Here is a 17,137-nt window from a genome sequence, read left to right as displayed (position 1 = left end):
TTCACATTCAGGTTTTCCGTGTCTTGCCTAAATCGAGTAAAGTGAATGCAGCGGTGATTCTTTTCTTCGCTCCCTTATCTTCTCCATCTGTAATGACTGCGTTTTTGACGGGAAACTGAACCCCCAACCTTTTCCCTTTACGATTCATTCGGTTCTTGGTTTCAACTATGCTGGAGAAAAGGAGCTGACATATTGGTCCAACTACAGGTCTCTCTCTCTCTCTCTCTCTCTCTCTCTCTCTCTCTCTCTCTCTCTCTCTATCTCCTCCTCCTCCTCCTCCTCCTCCTCCTCATACCCCCCCCCCCCCCTGTGTCTCCCGTCATGTGGGGTGCACGTTCGATTTGCTGCCATATCCGTCCAATCATAGCTTCTGCTCTATTTCCTCTGATTTCTGAGATACGTTAATACCAATGCGTTTTCTCACGGCGGTGTTTGTGAACAAATTGATTAGGTATTTTTACGGCGTCAGCTTTTAGATGGTGACAACTCAAATTTTGGACGTCTTCCTGAGTAGTTATCGTGAGGGGCTGACCGTTGTAATTAGTACCCCAACACTACTCTGTAATAGTCGACCGTCAAACGTCATGGCGACGTCATGCAAATGCCAAGGAATTTACAGGCAGTACAGGATTATGCCGGTTTCTGGGACGGAAGAATGCTGTGTCATTGGCATATAAACGTATAATCACCTGATGTCGAGAGCCCTAAACTCTCCACCTCTAAGGGCATAACTACTGTTGCGGTCGTGGTTACGGTTGTTGTTGCTCTTCTTTTTATTGTTATCTGAATGCAAACGGCGTCCTTAATGCCAGTATGCCGTTACATACAGTATGGTGAGCAAATCGCTAACTTGACGAAGTCCATATACTTACAGCATTGTCTGCGTTCTGGCTCTGTTAATATGTACTAACCAATATTACTTCATGCCGCATGCACAAGGAGAGTTTCATGAATCGTGAGACGATGATCGTCTTCCAGTTGAATTAAATTCCCTGAAATGAAATGAACGAAATCAAGTGGCGGTGCAATGAAATGTAATATCAGTGCAGTGGTGCTCAGAAAAGCTGAGATCGAATGTAACGGACTTGTTGTGACCATGGGAGACTAGCTTTAAATTGCGTTTCCTGATTTTCGAGTGCAATCGAATTACTCCTTAGACAATAACCGCGCACCTCCACTTCTAACATTCTTTACATTGCACATTTCACATTTCTGAACCATTTTCAGACGTACAACATCAGTCATTGACTTCATTATTTTCATTTTAGCAGTTAGAATTCGTCTAATTATGTGATAGTGAAGTGTTTCTGCTGGTAAAAAAATGAAAATAACTCGCATCTTTCTGTTTGGTGGTGCAAGGCTGTCGATTTGACGTCACTTCTGCGGCTTCCATTTCAGTTCTGTTGCTTGTTCATTCAAGCAGCAGATCACTTGCACTTGAAGACTGAGTGGACCTCGTTCCAGAGTTTTCTCCACAGGAATCTGTGAGGTGGCCTCTGTGTCAGTAGCCAGCGATGCAAACCAGCAGGCCTCGGGAGGACGGCTCGGGTCCGCGGCGTGTTGAGTCCCTGGGGATACTCGGATGCCCCTACTCATCTAACCACCTGATTATTTCTCTCGTCTTACTTCACTCTTGTTGGTTCTGCAGAGGTCATTGCGTTTGTATCCTTTGCACTATAGTATTATGGATGCCTTCTCCACCCGGCTGTAAGAAATTATTAGGTTTGTGCAGAAGTTCGTAGCGTTTTTCCGTAAGTATACGAAACAGTGATGTTAGTCATCGGTAATATTTTCTCCTTCACCACTTCCAACAGTCTTCCAACGTTGGGGTAACTTTTCAAGCCGGCTGGGGTTGTCGAGCGGTTCTAGGCGCTACAGTGTGGAGCTGCGCGACCGCTACGGTCGCAGGTTCGAATCCTGCTTCGGGCATGGATGTGTGTGATGTCCTTAGGTTATTTCGGTTCTAGGGGACTGTTGACCTCAGACGTTAAGTACCATAGTGCTCAGAGCCATTTGAACCATTTTAACTTTTCAATTCCGTCGCTGTAGAATCACTTGGATTTGAGTCGAAGAACTCGTCTAGCCATGTTCGGAGCCCATTTTCATCCGGAAAGGAAGTTCTTTCAATGTTGTTGGGGGGGGAGAGAGAGAGAGAGAGAGAGCGGAAAATATAAAAATCTGAGGGCGCAAGATCAGGTGAATAAGGTGGGTATCGAATGACTTCCTAACCCAACTCCTATATAGTCCGGCAGAATGCAGGCGGGCGTTATCGTGTAGTAGCATAACATCACCAGCCGTCCTGGTCGTCGTTGTTCGTGGATTTCGTCTACAAAAAGTTTCAGCTGTTGGCATTAAATGTCAGTAGTGATGGTTACATCTTAGGGAAGAAATTCGTTGCACATCACACCATCACTGTTCCAGCTGTGGGTGCGCGCAGGTCTTTGTACGGGAAGTTGCTGGTTTGTTTGGGCTCAACCATTCCTTTCTTTTCCCCGCGTCAGCTTAAAGACACCAGTAACGACACTGGAGGGGAACGGCCGGTACTGTTCACGGCTACTCTGAAATGTTGATTTTTGTGATTTTGGCTTAGAGCGTATGGTGCCCATACAGCCGATGTTTGAACCTGCCCCATTGCATGAAAATGTCGCACGATGGTGGAACGATCACAGTTCATCACAAATGGTTCAAATGGCTCTGAGCACTATCGGACTTAACATCGGAGGTCATCAGTCCCCTACAATTTAGAACTACTTAAACATAACTAACCTAAGGACATCACACATATCCATGACGGAGGCAGGATTAGAACCTGCGACCGTAGCGGTCGCGCGGTTCCAGACTGAAGCGCCTAGAACCGCTGGGGCACAGCGGCTGACACAATTCATCACATTTGTCAATTCTCGAGTATAATGACGTGTATCAGTGTGGATTAATGCGTTTAAACGATCTTCTTCAAACCCGAAGGTGTACCGCAAGGAGAAATGTCAAAAAGATCCTCCTTAAAACAGGAAACCCATATGCTTGCTGTGCACTGTCCAATGGCTTCATCGCCATACAAGGCGCAAATGTTTGCCTTCGGTGCTGTCACTCCTCTACTGAACTCAAGCAGAAGAATATATCGGAAATTTTCAGATTTCTCCACTTGTCACTCTATTTTCTACTGTCCACAGCTTCACTCGGTATTTGAGTTTACATACTGTCATCTGGAGTTACTAGCAGTGAACTTCAAATAATTAAAAAAAGTCAGTAGCACCTGGAATACCAACATGGAAAACAAAACACGCCACGAATTTGTGATGCACCAACCTAATATTTATTCCGTCGCTGCTTTACGCCCGTCTCCGTTCTGATGTCTGACCTGCGTACTTTCACATCTCTCTCAATTATTTGTCGTCTGTGTCGTCAGAGCTGTTTTCAGTTCATCAGTTTTACTGTCCCTACATCTTAATTCGATGAAAATGTTGGCCAGTGTCTCTAATAGCAGATGGACTACCTTTGAAACAAGAACTGATAACGTCGTCGTTTGGTTCCTTAAAATGCCCAAAATACCCCCCCCCCCCCCCATCCAACGCGCGCGCGCGCACACACACACACACACACACACACACACACACACACACACACACACACACACACACACACACACCAGTCCAGCAACGACCTGGGCGCGGGGAGGGGGTAGCAGCCTTTATTGTTGGGTTTGGGTGGGAGGTGGAGGAGGAGAGAGGAGGATGAATCCTTGTTTCAGCGCAAGATTAGCACATCTCCGAACTTAAAATCCCCATTCGCCCATTCCGTGAGGCACTGAAACGGGAACTTTGGCACATTGCACGATGGTCGGGAAATGTGCAGTATACGTGACTCCCTCTCGTTCCTTTGGTCGGCTTGGTCAAGTCGTCCACGGCCGCATGGAACTCATCCTTGAGGGGCACGCGTAGGTACTCAGTTGTTCTCTGCTGTCTCCGAACTGGACGTACGCGGTTGACCCACGGCTATCTCTTCGTCGTGAGAACCCGCCCAAGTGTCGCTCTGACGCAGGGCTGACAGTGGTCCATCTTCTGATGGACTGCCCCCCTTTTAGCCCCCTTGCGGCAGTCCTTTAATTTACAAGCTGCACTTCCTTTAATTTTCGGTGACGATGCCTCTATATTATCCGTGCAACTGGGTTTTATCACTCGCTCTAGTGTGGGCGCTCTCACATGATTTCTCAGGCTACACCCACTCCAGCGACTTTTAATTGTGACGTGCATACCAAATTAGTGCCTTTTATGGTAACAAGTTGTGTTGGTACCTCTTTCAACGCTTTCCAGCAGGAGGTTCTTCGTTTGTCGTCGAGTGGTTGACCTTTTACCTGATCAATCAACCACTCCAGTCTGTTTTACTCTTACCTCATTTTAAGTGTCCTCTATTTTGTGTTACTGCGGTGTTCATTTTAGCTCTGTACCCCTTGGTGTTTCGGCCCTCAGGGTGCAGGCCTTTGGAACTGGGCACTGATGACCTCGATGTTTAGCCCCCTTCCAACCCTAAAACCAACCAACCGTCCCTTTACCCGTGAAAAGCCGGATCTTATTCGCCTCAGCGTTCGTTTGCGGCCTCGGTTACTAGAAGTTTGTGGCATTTACCATCTGGTTCGCTAACAGAGCTCAGAGTAAATACGTGTAATTGAAAGGAAAGCACCGAGGGAGCCGTTTATCTGGGAGCTGCAGTTTCGTCAGTGTCGAGTGCTCCACGCCGCGGACCGCGCAGAGACAGCCCTAATTGCGATACGCGATCTCGCATCGCGCTAACCGCCGGACAGGCTCTCCAGCGGTCCGGCCGTAAATCTGCTGCGATAGGCGCATCTGGCGCGCCGCCATTAAAGCGAAACAAACCGCTTCCGACGCGCGCCGTCAGCGGGTGAGATTGCGCTGTCAGCCCGCATCGCGGCGGGCGCGCTATCTGCCTTTGTCAGTAGTCAGCCCTGGTGGTCCATCAGGGAGAGAGTCCTGGCCGAGGGGGCCATACACGAGCACGGCGGCGGCGAGGCGGCGCCAGACATCTTACACTGGGGACTCTTTCTTCGTACTCAGTGTCTGAAAGTCAGGCCACCGGCAGTAGAGAGAGTAGTATATAGGTTTTGTATCACGAGGCCCGTGTTTTCGCTTCGACCAACTTCTATACTCTTTCATTCTACATGTTCCACCACATGGCTCATTAGACGTGCACCTTCATATGTCGCTGCGAATTACGGCAGTGAGATTTCAAACGCCAAATACACTGAGGTGGCAAAAGTCGTGGGATAGCGATGTGCACATACAGATGGCTGTAGTATCGCGTCGCCGTCGTCGGCTGATACTCGTATCGGAGTTTTCATTTCTCTGCTGAGGTTTCCTTTATCACGGTTCAGGCGTGGAAGTGTCGTTGATGGCTTTGCAATCCAATCCTAGCGTTAAACAGGCGGCCACAGACATTACAGCAGATGGAAGGTGGAGGACGTGGCTGAGCCTGAAGTACTTTACGTCTCCGGCGTTTGTTATTCTCCTTTCTTCGACGTTCCAGCTCAATTTTGAAGAGTATTTGAAGTAACTGAGCGCCAGCGACTTTGATCTTCTGCTGTTGTGGACCAGTTACTCGGATCGATGTTAGTTTTTCAGATTTTTCTTGTACTGATCCTTATAACGTTTGAGAGGGGCACCTCGTGGCCTTTTACCTGTGATTACTCCGCTGTGCAGCATTTGGCGTGGAAGTGTGTCATCTTTCATCCGCTGGACATGTCCTACCCATCTGAGTTGATGCCCAATGATAAGAGCTTCCGTGCTATACATTTTTGCTTTATCAAGAACAGCCATGTTGGATATGAAGCCATCCCATTTCAGGTTCATGATATATCTTAGCTTCTGTTGGTATATCTTAGCTTCTGTTGGTTGAAGCGTTCTAGTTTCTTCAGATCACAGCAATATAACGTCCAGGTTTCACAACCATGTAGCAGGGTGGAAAGGACTACAGCTTTGTACACCATCAGTTTGGTGTACAGTGTTAGGTCTTTATTCAGGAAGACACGCTTTGTAAGATGTCCAAATGCAACATGGGCAGCACGTAATCTATTCTCCACACCTTTTCCAGATGAGCAGTTAGATGACAGTATGCTTCCCAGGTAGAGGAAATGGTCCACTTGTTCAAAGTATCGCGTACACAAGCTATAAAATGGCAGTGCATTGGCGGAGTTGTCGTTTGTACTCACGTTTTTCGATAATATTATGGTAGTACGAGAATTATAGCGACTTTGAACGCGGAATGGTGGTTGCAGCTAGGCGCATCGGACATTCCAGTCGGAAATCGTTAGGGAATTCGATATTCCAACATCCACAGTCTCAAGAATGTGCCGACAATACCAAAAGTCGGGCATTACCTCTGACCGCGGACAACGCAGTGGCCGACGGCCTTCACTTAATAGCCGAGAGCAGCGGCGTTTGTGTAGAGTTGTTAGCGTTAATATACAAGCAACACTGAGCGAAATACTGACAGAAAACAATGTGCAACGTACGACGAATTAGTCAGGACAGTGCGGCGAAATGTGGCGTTAATGCGCTACGGCAGCAGACGACATCGCTTGGAGCGCCGCTCCTGGGCTCGTGATCGTATCGGTTTGACAACAGACTGGAAATTTCAACAGCCAACTCCAAAGTGGAATGTCAGTTATGAAGGTACGAACTTAAGGACAACAACACCCAGTCCCAGAGCGAAGAAAATCTCTGTTCTTCTATCACGCCGCAGCTGTGGTCCATCTGAATGCGATGATGCTGTTCGACCAACTGTTACAGACATCCCACTTCGCTGCCATCAGTTACGCCAGCATTGGATGATCACATGACTATCTGCTACCAGCTGTGCACCACTTACTGCGATCAGTACGCTTACTGGGATGTGTTCTATGAAATTGCTTTGTTGTAGCGAACAGGATTGTCGGCGAACCATCTTACAGTCCTGCTGACCTTATTTGATTAATCGTTCATGTATTTTGAGAACATAAGAGTTTTTTCATACGTTGTTCTGGTACATCCAGTATTAGTCTCTGTATGTTGAACATCGCCGTCCACTATAACGTGGTACTGAGCATATCCATCGAGACACTACATATGCGGTCGCCCGTACGCTCACCTTGTATAGTTAGTGCATGATGTGGTGTAGAGTCGATTGGAGAGAGTTGGTCCCCCGTCCTAGGGTTTGTCAGACATCCGTCCGAGGTGCATACCACGCGACTGGAAGACCGGTGTCATTCCTGGTGTTAAGACAGTTGGTAAGGAAAAGAGAGTTGGTAAGGACTGACCGCTCAGCGACAGACATGCAACATGGATGTTGAAATTTTGAAAAATATGCAGAAACCCGAAGAGATGCGGGAGGGATATTTTGAAGTATTATCAAACACCAATAGAAATGTTGAAAATGGGCATGAGGATTTAGAGGATGATGAGGTGGACCTAACCTTGACTGAAGTAGAGGGAGCGCTGAAGACAAGAAGAGAGGCAAAGCGCCTGGACTGGATGTAATAATAGTGGAAATTACGAGAACAACTGTTACTAAACAGTATGGAAAGAACGGACAAGTGAAGACTGGAAATCAGGGAAGCATCGTGCCAATTTTGAAGAATGATGGGAGGAAGCAATGCCACAATTTATAGGGGAGGTACTTTGGTGTGTGATGCTGTCAAATTATTTGAGAATATCCTGTAAAAGAGAGTACGGAAGATAGCAGTAGGATGGCTGAGAGAGGAACTTTACGGGTTTACACCAGGACAGTAGATCTAATTTTCTTTTAATGCAGCTCCAAGAGAGTCGCGATGGATATGGTAAGAATTTAGAAATGGTGTTCCTAGATATTGAGGAGGAGGAGGATGATACTGCAAAAACAAGCAAGATTGGGGAAGCCCCACAGAAAGTCAGAATAGGAAGGCTGACTACGATAAGAGGAAAGAAAAGATAACTAGGAAGTATGAGTTCTGTAAAAAGGGGAGAGTACAGACTTTATAGAAAAGAAAAATGTGATGAAGCTGTGGAGTGCACCGTCCCTTTTTCATCGCCGTTGTGGATAACGCCAGGAGTGGGAGCGCGAATAGATGAAAATAGGAAAGTAATTCTGTTTGCAGATGATTTAATGGTGTGGGGAAATAAAGGAGGGAAGGTACAAAAAATGCTACATGTGTGAGAAGAAGTGGTGGGACAGTATGGACTGAAATGTAATGCCAAGAAGTTAGAAATAAATGAAGAATAAGATAAGTGTATCAATGGATATATTAGACCACAAGTACTAAAGAAAGTGGAAAGTTTAAACTACATGAAGATATTGGAAGAAATGGTAAACAGCAGCAGCGGAAGGGGAAGACAAGCATATGAAGTCCTGCAAAATGTTAGAAGTCTAAGTCTGAAGCAAATATATGCCGTCGGAAAGCCAACAATTGTTGTACTTAGTATATTATGCTCCAGTAGTCGCGTATGTACCAAAAACGTGGTTAATGAGAACAGGAATGTGAGCATCAAAGAAGTAAGAGAAAAGCATCTGGAATGGGCAGAGCAAGGAATGAACACCGAGAGAGGCCCATGCAACAGGGCATGGAAAGACGATGTCAGCTTGCGTGGATATGTTAAAAGTATTGGAATTGGCAGCATCCATGACATAACAGACGGCACGAGACCTAGAGGAAGCTAGAGACATTTGATTTTGGAGCGAAGAATGTGTGAAGAAGAAAGACGAAGACTGCGACAGAGCGGGGAGGAAAACGTTGTGGGAGAACACGAAAATATGGGATGACGATGATACAAATAGTTTTCTTGGCTCCTGTGGCGAAATCCGAAATGGATTTCAAAAGCAGCATACGTATAAAACTACTACTCTTCCTCATTCATGTAACAAAAAGATTTTATGCAGGTTGATTACGTGGTGACGATACAAAATTTCAGGAATGATAGAGAATGGTAAATGTATCAATTTGAAATAAGAGACCCTAGTCTAGAAATGAGCGAGGCGAATGTTATAAGCGAAAATGTACTCAAGTTCTGTCTTAAGCTCGCGCAGTATTCAAACCAACGACTTCTGGCATACAGAATTCTCAATGAATACTCCCCGATACCCGCAGATAATGTCCGCTGTTGGTGAACTACTAACGGGACATACAACTTGATGTCAGAGAGCCTGAAAATAACAAGTCTACGGTGCAGTAATAACGAATTCCATTTATCTGCATAAGTTTCGAAAGGTGCAACAGTTACAGCAATTATTAGAAATGGCGCGTCCCTCAGCGCCAGTGCAGGTACGGCATCTTCGCACAAAGTTCTGTCATAACCTTTCTGATATCTCCGATGTATGAACTTTGTCGCAGGCAGCCAAAGTTCTTGTCAGGACATCATCTTCAGCGTCGACAGGCGTCTCGTAACAAAAACCAATAAGTGGGATGATATTAGGTGAATGCACTGGCCACGAAACAGGACTTCCTCTGGCTATCCATTTCTCAGGTAATTTCAGATTCTGGTGTTATTGAACCCTCAGTCCAAAGTGAGGGAGTCCATGTTGGAACCACATCCGTTGACGATTTGTGGGATGTGTTCCAGGAACTTGGGTAGCATGTCTTTGATGAACATTGAGTACACTGGTACAGTTAATCGGGCAGGAAGAAGAAATGGTCCTAGTGCATGACCATAGACAGCGTTTGCTCACACGTTGATTGATAATGTTGATGGCTCTTCACAGCTGTAGCGTGGAGAGTCTCATTCGCCCAGATATCGCTATTGCGACTACGTAGCGTTCCGTCTCGGGTGAAACAGGCTTTATCCATGAAAAGTACATAACGCAGGAGAGCGAGGATCGAGTGTAGCTCCTTTTCCTGTAATACTCGCCACAGGGTTCAAAATGGTTCAGATGGCTCTGAGAACTATGGTCATCAGTCCCCTAGAACTTAGAACAACTTAAACCTAACTAACCTAAGGACATCACACAACACCCAGCCATCAACATAGGTAGGAATGATCATCAAAATAAAATAAGAGAAATCAGAGTTCGAACAGAAAGGTTTCGGTGTTCGTTTCTCCCGCGCGCTGTTCGGGAGTGGAATGGTAGAGAGAGAGATATTATGATTGTGGTTCGATGAACCCTCTGCCAACCACTTAAATGTGAATTGCAGAGTAAGCATGTAGATGTACATGTATGGTCATTCCGAAGACTTGGGTATGTTAACTGCGTGAAATTAGGACAGGTTTCTTCAGTGACAGTGGAAGTAATTTTCCTGTGGGTTTAGTGTTGTACGGCCAGCAGCATGCAGTTGTGTCGTCAACGGGCGGTGCTTCGCCTGGCAACTAGGGGAGCCGGCTGACAGAGCGAGCTGGGCTATCGATCTGGCCGGCAGCGGGGGCGGCGCGCGCAGCCTGTGTGTGTGTGTGTGTGTGTGTGTGTGTGTGTGTGTGTGTGTGTGTGTGTGTGCTGGACCACGTCACTCTGCGCTCAGCTCCCTGCGCAAAAGCAGTCCTCAACCCGAACGATCGCGAACGCGCCCACTGGTTAACTCCGCTCGTATTCGCGGATGGCGGTTTGAAATCTATTCAGATTTCGAGCTATCTCGGTTTTCCTAGTTCGCTTAGGGGTTCTTCTTCACAGGCGCAGCCGTTTTATTATACTGCCTTTTTCCAATGGGACCATCACCTCAACGGGACGTTAAACTCTAAACACTCAGCCCTCCTTCAACCTGAACTCGGCTTAAACTCATCATTACTGTTCTAGGCATGATCGTTGGAGGTCAGATGAAAAAGAGAGAGATGGTAAAAGGTAAGTAAACTGTTTTATTATTTCAAAAGCAATCCCCATAACACATTTATCCCACTGCGAGATAACACAGTCAGTGCCTTCGTGAAAAAATGTTTGCGATTGCCTAGGGAACCATGACTGGCCCAGTCTTGCTCCCAAGTAAACCGACTGCCACGCATGTCTTTCTTCAGTTCTCAAAAATGGCGTGGGGAGAGACCGGACCTCTGTATGCGGTATATGTAAGGGCTTCCCAGAGAAACTTCTGCTGCCTAATCTGAGAGTCCAAATGTCCGTTGTTCATTGACTTTCTGGAACTTGGCGCCTCATTTAACGCACAGTGATACGTGGACTCTATGCAAAAATTGGAGTGTGCCATGAAGTCCAAACGCTCAGTAACTTTGAAGGACGGCATCGTTCTGTTGCAGGGTAATGCCCGCCCACCTGTTGCCAGGGTCGTTTAGAGTACGCTGCAGAAGTTTCGCTCGGTAGCCCTTACACATCCTGTATTCAGTCTTGATCTCTCCCCACGCGATTTCCATATTTTTGGAGAACTGAAGAAAGACATTTGTGACCGTGGATTTGCTTTGGACGAATAGGTGCACGCCTGGGTTGAATCCTGATTCTGTAGGCAACCGCAAACATTTTTCCATGAAGGCATTGACCGATTTTTCTCACAGCAGGATAAGTGTAGTAAGTCACGGAGATTTCTTTTGAAGCAATAATCAGTTTACTTACTTTTTCCCCCGTACATCTGGTTTTCATTTGACTGCCCCGTATGGTATGTCTGTGCCTGTTGTTGTCTTCAGTTCTCAGACTGGTTTGATGCAGGTCTCCATGCTACTCTATCCTGTGCAAGGTTCTTCATCTCCCAGTACCTACTGCTGCCTACATCCTTCTGAATCTGCGTAGTATATTCATCTCTTGGTCTCCCTCTACGATTTTTACCCTCCACGCTGCCCTCCAATACTAAATTGGTGATCCCTCGATGCCTCAGAACATGTCCTACCAACCGATCCCTTCTTCTAGTCAAGTTGTGCCACAAACTTCTCCCCAATCCTATTCAATACCTCCTCATTAGTTATGTCATCTACCCATCTAGTCTTCAGCATTCTTCTGCAGCACTACGACCTTGGAATTGAATTTCACAGCCCGTTACCGGTCGACCTGCTGTTCAAAGTGGACTACGAACCGGATCACATCCAAGTATGTGATAAGGACACATGTGACTGAACGCATTTTTATACTGATCTAGTACAATACATACCAGTAGTAAAGATAATCTAGTAGAACATGGATGGGCAGCGGACGATGCGCGGGCCGGACGGAAGTTTTTCAGACAGCTATTGTAAAGTAACAGTGTTTAAGACACACAAATAAACATAAGCATCTCAATAAGGCGTGAAGATGAAAAATTTACTCTCAAAAACGCGTGCTCTGAGGCCTAATTTCTTGGTGTGCCGTGTCGGGAAAGCGGTGCCATTCAGATAGGTGCGTCATCCTATGAACATTAACATATACTACAATGTGGTTTTGATTGCATGCGCTAAGAACCCTACTGGTACGTCACGTGACATGGTGGCAAGCGCGGTTAACGACACAGATCTTGCCCACGAGTCACTGAAGGTTGTCCTCGCCATACATAGAATATGATCGCTGCATATGAGAATTAGTTGATGGGCATTACCCTTGTGAAATATGGCACATGACTTTGCTTTAAAACTTCGTCGTGTAACAGTCGGCCTTGAAATTACTATCGATTCGAATAGTTAAAATCGCATGTAGCATCCATCGGCATCCAAAAATACCACGTTTGGCGCTTGTCCACTATGCTGCTGAACATTGCAGGTTGCATGACTGCAGTCTCCACTGTACCGGACCATCACTGTAGTACACGTGAAAGCGGAATTTTACGGAGAACATGGTTTTTCTGATGTCGTTCTTGTTCCAGATGCGTCACCAGGCGTCCTTCGCATTTATGGACTGTTGAAGAAGACGGAATGGCACGCGTACCACAAGTTCATTTAATTTGCCCTTCAAATAGATGAAGCGACAGATTTATATAAATATCGTAGTTGGTACAATGCTTATGGGACCAATTTTCGAGAACAGCGCCTGTTCTAAGTGCCTTTGGCTAAAATATATATTGCGGAAAGTCCATTTCGTATTTTTAGTAGTTTCTATACTAAAAGTACAATAACCTCGGATACATTCTTTTGAATATTTTGTGATGTTGCTTATGCAGTATTTGGAAGTCGAGCTGGATTACAGCAAATATTCGTAGCAAAAACCTTTTCCATGTCGGGTGCCATAGCCATAGATTTACCGAAAAATCATCTTCCTCCTTACCTGTATTATCATCAGTCATTTGTTTCGCACAATCAGCTGTATACGTATGCACTCACGAAGGGTTCTGAATAAGCAACTGAAAACGACACGGAGCCGAAATCATGATGGAGCGGGTGGAAAATGGATTTGTCTTTTTCGTAGCTCCTGCATAGGAATCTTTGTGGACTCTCACGAACCTCTGTGAAATTTTCACAAACTGCTTGAGATTGTAGCATAAACCGCGATAGTAGTAATCTAAACAAAACCGCTGAAACGTATAATTTCTAGATTCCTTTGTAAAGAAATGGATTTGAACGCAATGCTGTATTGTTTCACCCAAATGTTTATTAGCATCAGGGAGGAAAGATATACCCACAGAATGGGAACACCAACCTCTGACATAAAATGGCGGAAATATTTAGCTTTTGCTAAAGTGGTCTGTCTCACTGTATTTGAAAAGCTAAATTCCCAGAACACTTTGCTGCAAGGGAATGAAGCAAATGTGCAGCTTTGTAATCTACATCAAAGAAGTATTTATACCTAACTTAGAACAGGAGAAAACAGTATGCAGAGCGATATTACGGTCCAGATCTCGATTCGCGGCGGGGTCAGGGATTTTCACCTGCCTCGAGATGACTGGGTGTTCGTGTTGCCCTCATGATTTCATCATCATTCATGAAAGTGGGGAGATTGGACTGAGCAAAGGTTGGGAATTTGCACGGGCGCTGATAACAGCGCAGTGCAGCGCCCCACAAACCAATCATCATCATAATCATCATAGTGATATTCTCTCTGTATGGGTATTTCGAGTCTAGTGCTTTCAACGAACTTTAAAAGGGTTTACTTGGGTATCTAGTAATGTTAAAAATTCGCTTTGAAAGTGCTTCTGTTGCAATTTTATTAAGTTTCGTTGACTTACAAATCCCCGTTTGACTCGGCAACTGTGACCATGAGTGATAGGGAATTAATGACACTCCAGTGGAAAGAAAAGTTAATGAAGTGTCTCTTTCAGATTTATATAATACATGCGAATAATGAATTCCTTGAGTTAAATGGCGGTGAAGATAATTCCGTTCCCTCGAAATATGTGACCGAGCTTCGGCTTCTATAAAATAAAAATTCCGCTGTTGGCTAAACATTTCGAATGAAGGAAGAGCAATCGTTTTGTATTTGAGACCACATTTTGCTCAAATGGGTTCTGAAAATCAGACGTTGATTATTGAATTTCTCAAGTCGCTTAACCCATTAAGACCCAAATTATTTTTTTAACAATTGAATTTTTTATTTCCTTAATTATTATATACATAGTGTATGAACCACAATAGGCCGTCCTCAAAATAGGACGCTGGGATCTAACAGTATCTTATAGCATACTAAACTGTATTCAAGTCTTAACTATTTATTTCTTGGGAAATTGCACAAAACACATAACACACAGTGTTACATGGCATTTAACACATTATGTTTTTGGTTTCCCGTTGCATTTAGCTCTCACATAGTCTTTGCGTCCTTCTTTGGTCAATCATATGACCAATTCCATCAAACTTGATCTCTGGTATCACTGTCAACTGACTTGATGGGTATTCCATTGAACGTCCAGTATTCGGTCTCCCAGTGTCCAATTTCTGGTATGTAACTGTAACAGCACGTCTGAAATCCAGTAAATCCAGTGCATTTTTCTCACGTACTAGTATGTAGAAGAGCCAGGCATTTATGAGGGCCATTTCCGGCATACGTGTAAATAGGACACAGTACCATTTTTTCCCTATAATTACCATCGCATATTTTCCAACTAACCAGTCATGGTGGTCAACACCTCCCATGTACGCGTTATACGACTTCAAAACGGCACTGTGTTGCACTTGTGTCTTCTTATTTGCTTGTCTACTGTACCTCGTAGCTGCTCCCAAAGGTTCAACTTTGTCAAAATTTGTACCAGTTGCAACGCATCTGTTGTCGCGCCATCGAACAACTAAGACTTTACCATTCCTGTCGAAATGGTAGTCATAGTTTTCTCGAACTGTCTTTTCAGTTCGTTGCTGCTCAGTAGTGGACAGTCACCAAATCGATTCTCTCTGACAGTCCCAGTTGCTCGAAAACTCAAATTTCTCAGATGAATCAGAAGATCTCTACTAGTGAAGATATTGTCAAAGTACACACAATGATTCTCGGGTTTTTCGATGAAGTCCAGCATGTTTAGGACCACTCTTGATCCCAAAAGTAGGTCGCCCTTGCAGTATCTTCTGGATCCTCTTCACAGTATAAATCAAATTTGAAATAGTAGCCACTTGCTCCACAAAGAGACCACAACTTATAGCCAAATCTAATAGGCTTGCCTCGGATAAACTGTTTCAGCCCACTTCGTACATAGTATTTGACTATCATTTCGTCAGTTGACAAATTTTCCTCAAATATTCCAAATTTTTGAATAGTCATTTATCATTTTCAAGAGGTCTAATTTTGAATCCACAGTCGTGTTTGTTTTCATTGGCGAAGACATTATCTTGAAAATGAAGCAATGTTTTCAACTTCTGTTATTTATTCCTTGACATAGCTGTCTTTGTTGGTATGCCAACATCATCATCTTCAGACCAGTATAGCTTCTCAGCAGGAAGCTTATGGTAGCCAGCAAAAAGAAGAAATTCGACAAAGACCTTCACTACTTCAACTGTGAGGATGAAATCCTGCATATTCTTCATATTTACTGTATATCTCACAGTTCCTTTCACTCTGAACACGTATATGTTTTCGTTCATCAGTTCTTCGAACATCTCCTTCGGAGTCAGGGAAGAAAGTTGTTCCTTCAATTCCTCTCTCTTTGTGCTGATGTCTTGATCACTAGTTTGAGACAGCTTTGTATAAATTGGAGGTGTCTTTTTCCAATTGCTTTTCTCATCAGTAAGACGTCTCTCCTTCGATTTACTTCTGGAAACTTGGGATGTACTTGGCAGTGAAGTTTTATATACAGTTTCTTCGTTATTCTCTGATGCAACATAATGTAATTCAATAGCCCCTGGCACATCTGAGACTTCCACGGTTCCAGTAACATCGCCTGGACCTTCTTCTTCGTCGGTCATACAGTATACTTAGGAGGACATACGGTGATATCAATTTGGTCCTTATCATCTGACACCGCATTATAGAATGCGTCACTGTTTATTATTTTTTCTATTTCTTCATTAGTGAAGTATCTATCTCGTCTGAAGGCCATTATAATCTATATAAAATAAAATGAAATGAAATAAAATGTAATAAAACAAAATGAAAGAAAGAATAATACACTAGCATAAACTACAGAAAAGGGAGTGTGTAAATACCTGTCCATCTGGAAACCGGAACTGTATTATTTACTAGTGGGTAACATATTCATAAATATACTTACATAATACGCTGTAAATTTCAAAGTAACTTCATATCCTCAAAAGAGGGGTCGTTACTTACCTTAGCAACAAAATCTGGTAAAATTACCACGTTCTAAAAAGAAAATACATCAGCAGTAGCAGAGTTTCGTATTCGTACATTCAGCAATACAAATAATTGGAATGATAACACCAAGTCCCAGTGTCCAATTTAGAGTACACCAAATTTTATAACAACGGAAAACAATGAATATAACTCCAATTGAGCTAACAGTGCAAGTAGTTTAAAACACACATTGTTTACTATAAATAATCACAAAAAGATCTTTGCCACATATTTCAAATATTACTAAATTGTCGATAAAGTAAATACCTGTAATAACTAAAAGTGTGGCTTAGCATTCAATAATCAATTAATGGTAGGATTTATTGCTTTTAATTTCCTGTAAGCATACATTTGTTATAAAAAGCATCAACAAACGACGTAGAACAGTAATAGTAGCAAAATAATAATTAATTGTGTGTGTGCTCTGTCCTCAAAATAGGACACTGGTACTTAATGGGTTAAGGTAAATTCTTGGATTGTTACTTTGTAAGGACTCTGACAGTTTCCTCCCGGCGTCTGGGCGTGGACTGAGTCTGCAGTGACACTAATCTTGCTTCCTTTCTTTTTTTTCTTAAAACAT

The 17,137-nt window shown here is 44.1% G+C and overlaps 2 protein-coding genes across 27 annotated transcripts in view; one reads left to right on the top strand and one right to left on the bottom strand.

Moving 5' to 3' along the window:
- The window catches only part of LOC126293318 (poly(rC)-binding protein 3), a 559,120-nt gene that overhangs the window by 118,796 nt on the left and 423,187 nt on the right, over positions 1 to 17,137 (top strand). The gene's annotated exons all lie outside the window — the stretch shown is intronic.
- On the bottom strand, positions 15,627 to 16,169 carry LOC126293203 (uncharacterized). Its single transcript, XM_049986329.1, has one exon. The coding sequence runs from the start codon at positions 16,167 to 16,169 to the stop codon at positions 15,627 to 15,629; it is 543 nt and encodes a 180-aa protein (XP_049842286.1).

Source organism: Schistocerca gregaria, chromosome 10, assembly GCF_023897955.1.
Source record: "Schistocerca gregaria isolate iqSchGreg1 chromosome 10, iqSchGreg1.2, whole genome shotgun sequence".
NCBI classification, from domain to species: Eukaryota; Metazoa; Arthropoda; class Insecta; order Orthoptera; family Acrididae; genus Schistocerca; species Schistocerca gregaria.
This window is presented reverse-complemented; position numbering and strand designations above follow the sequence as displayed.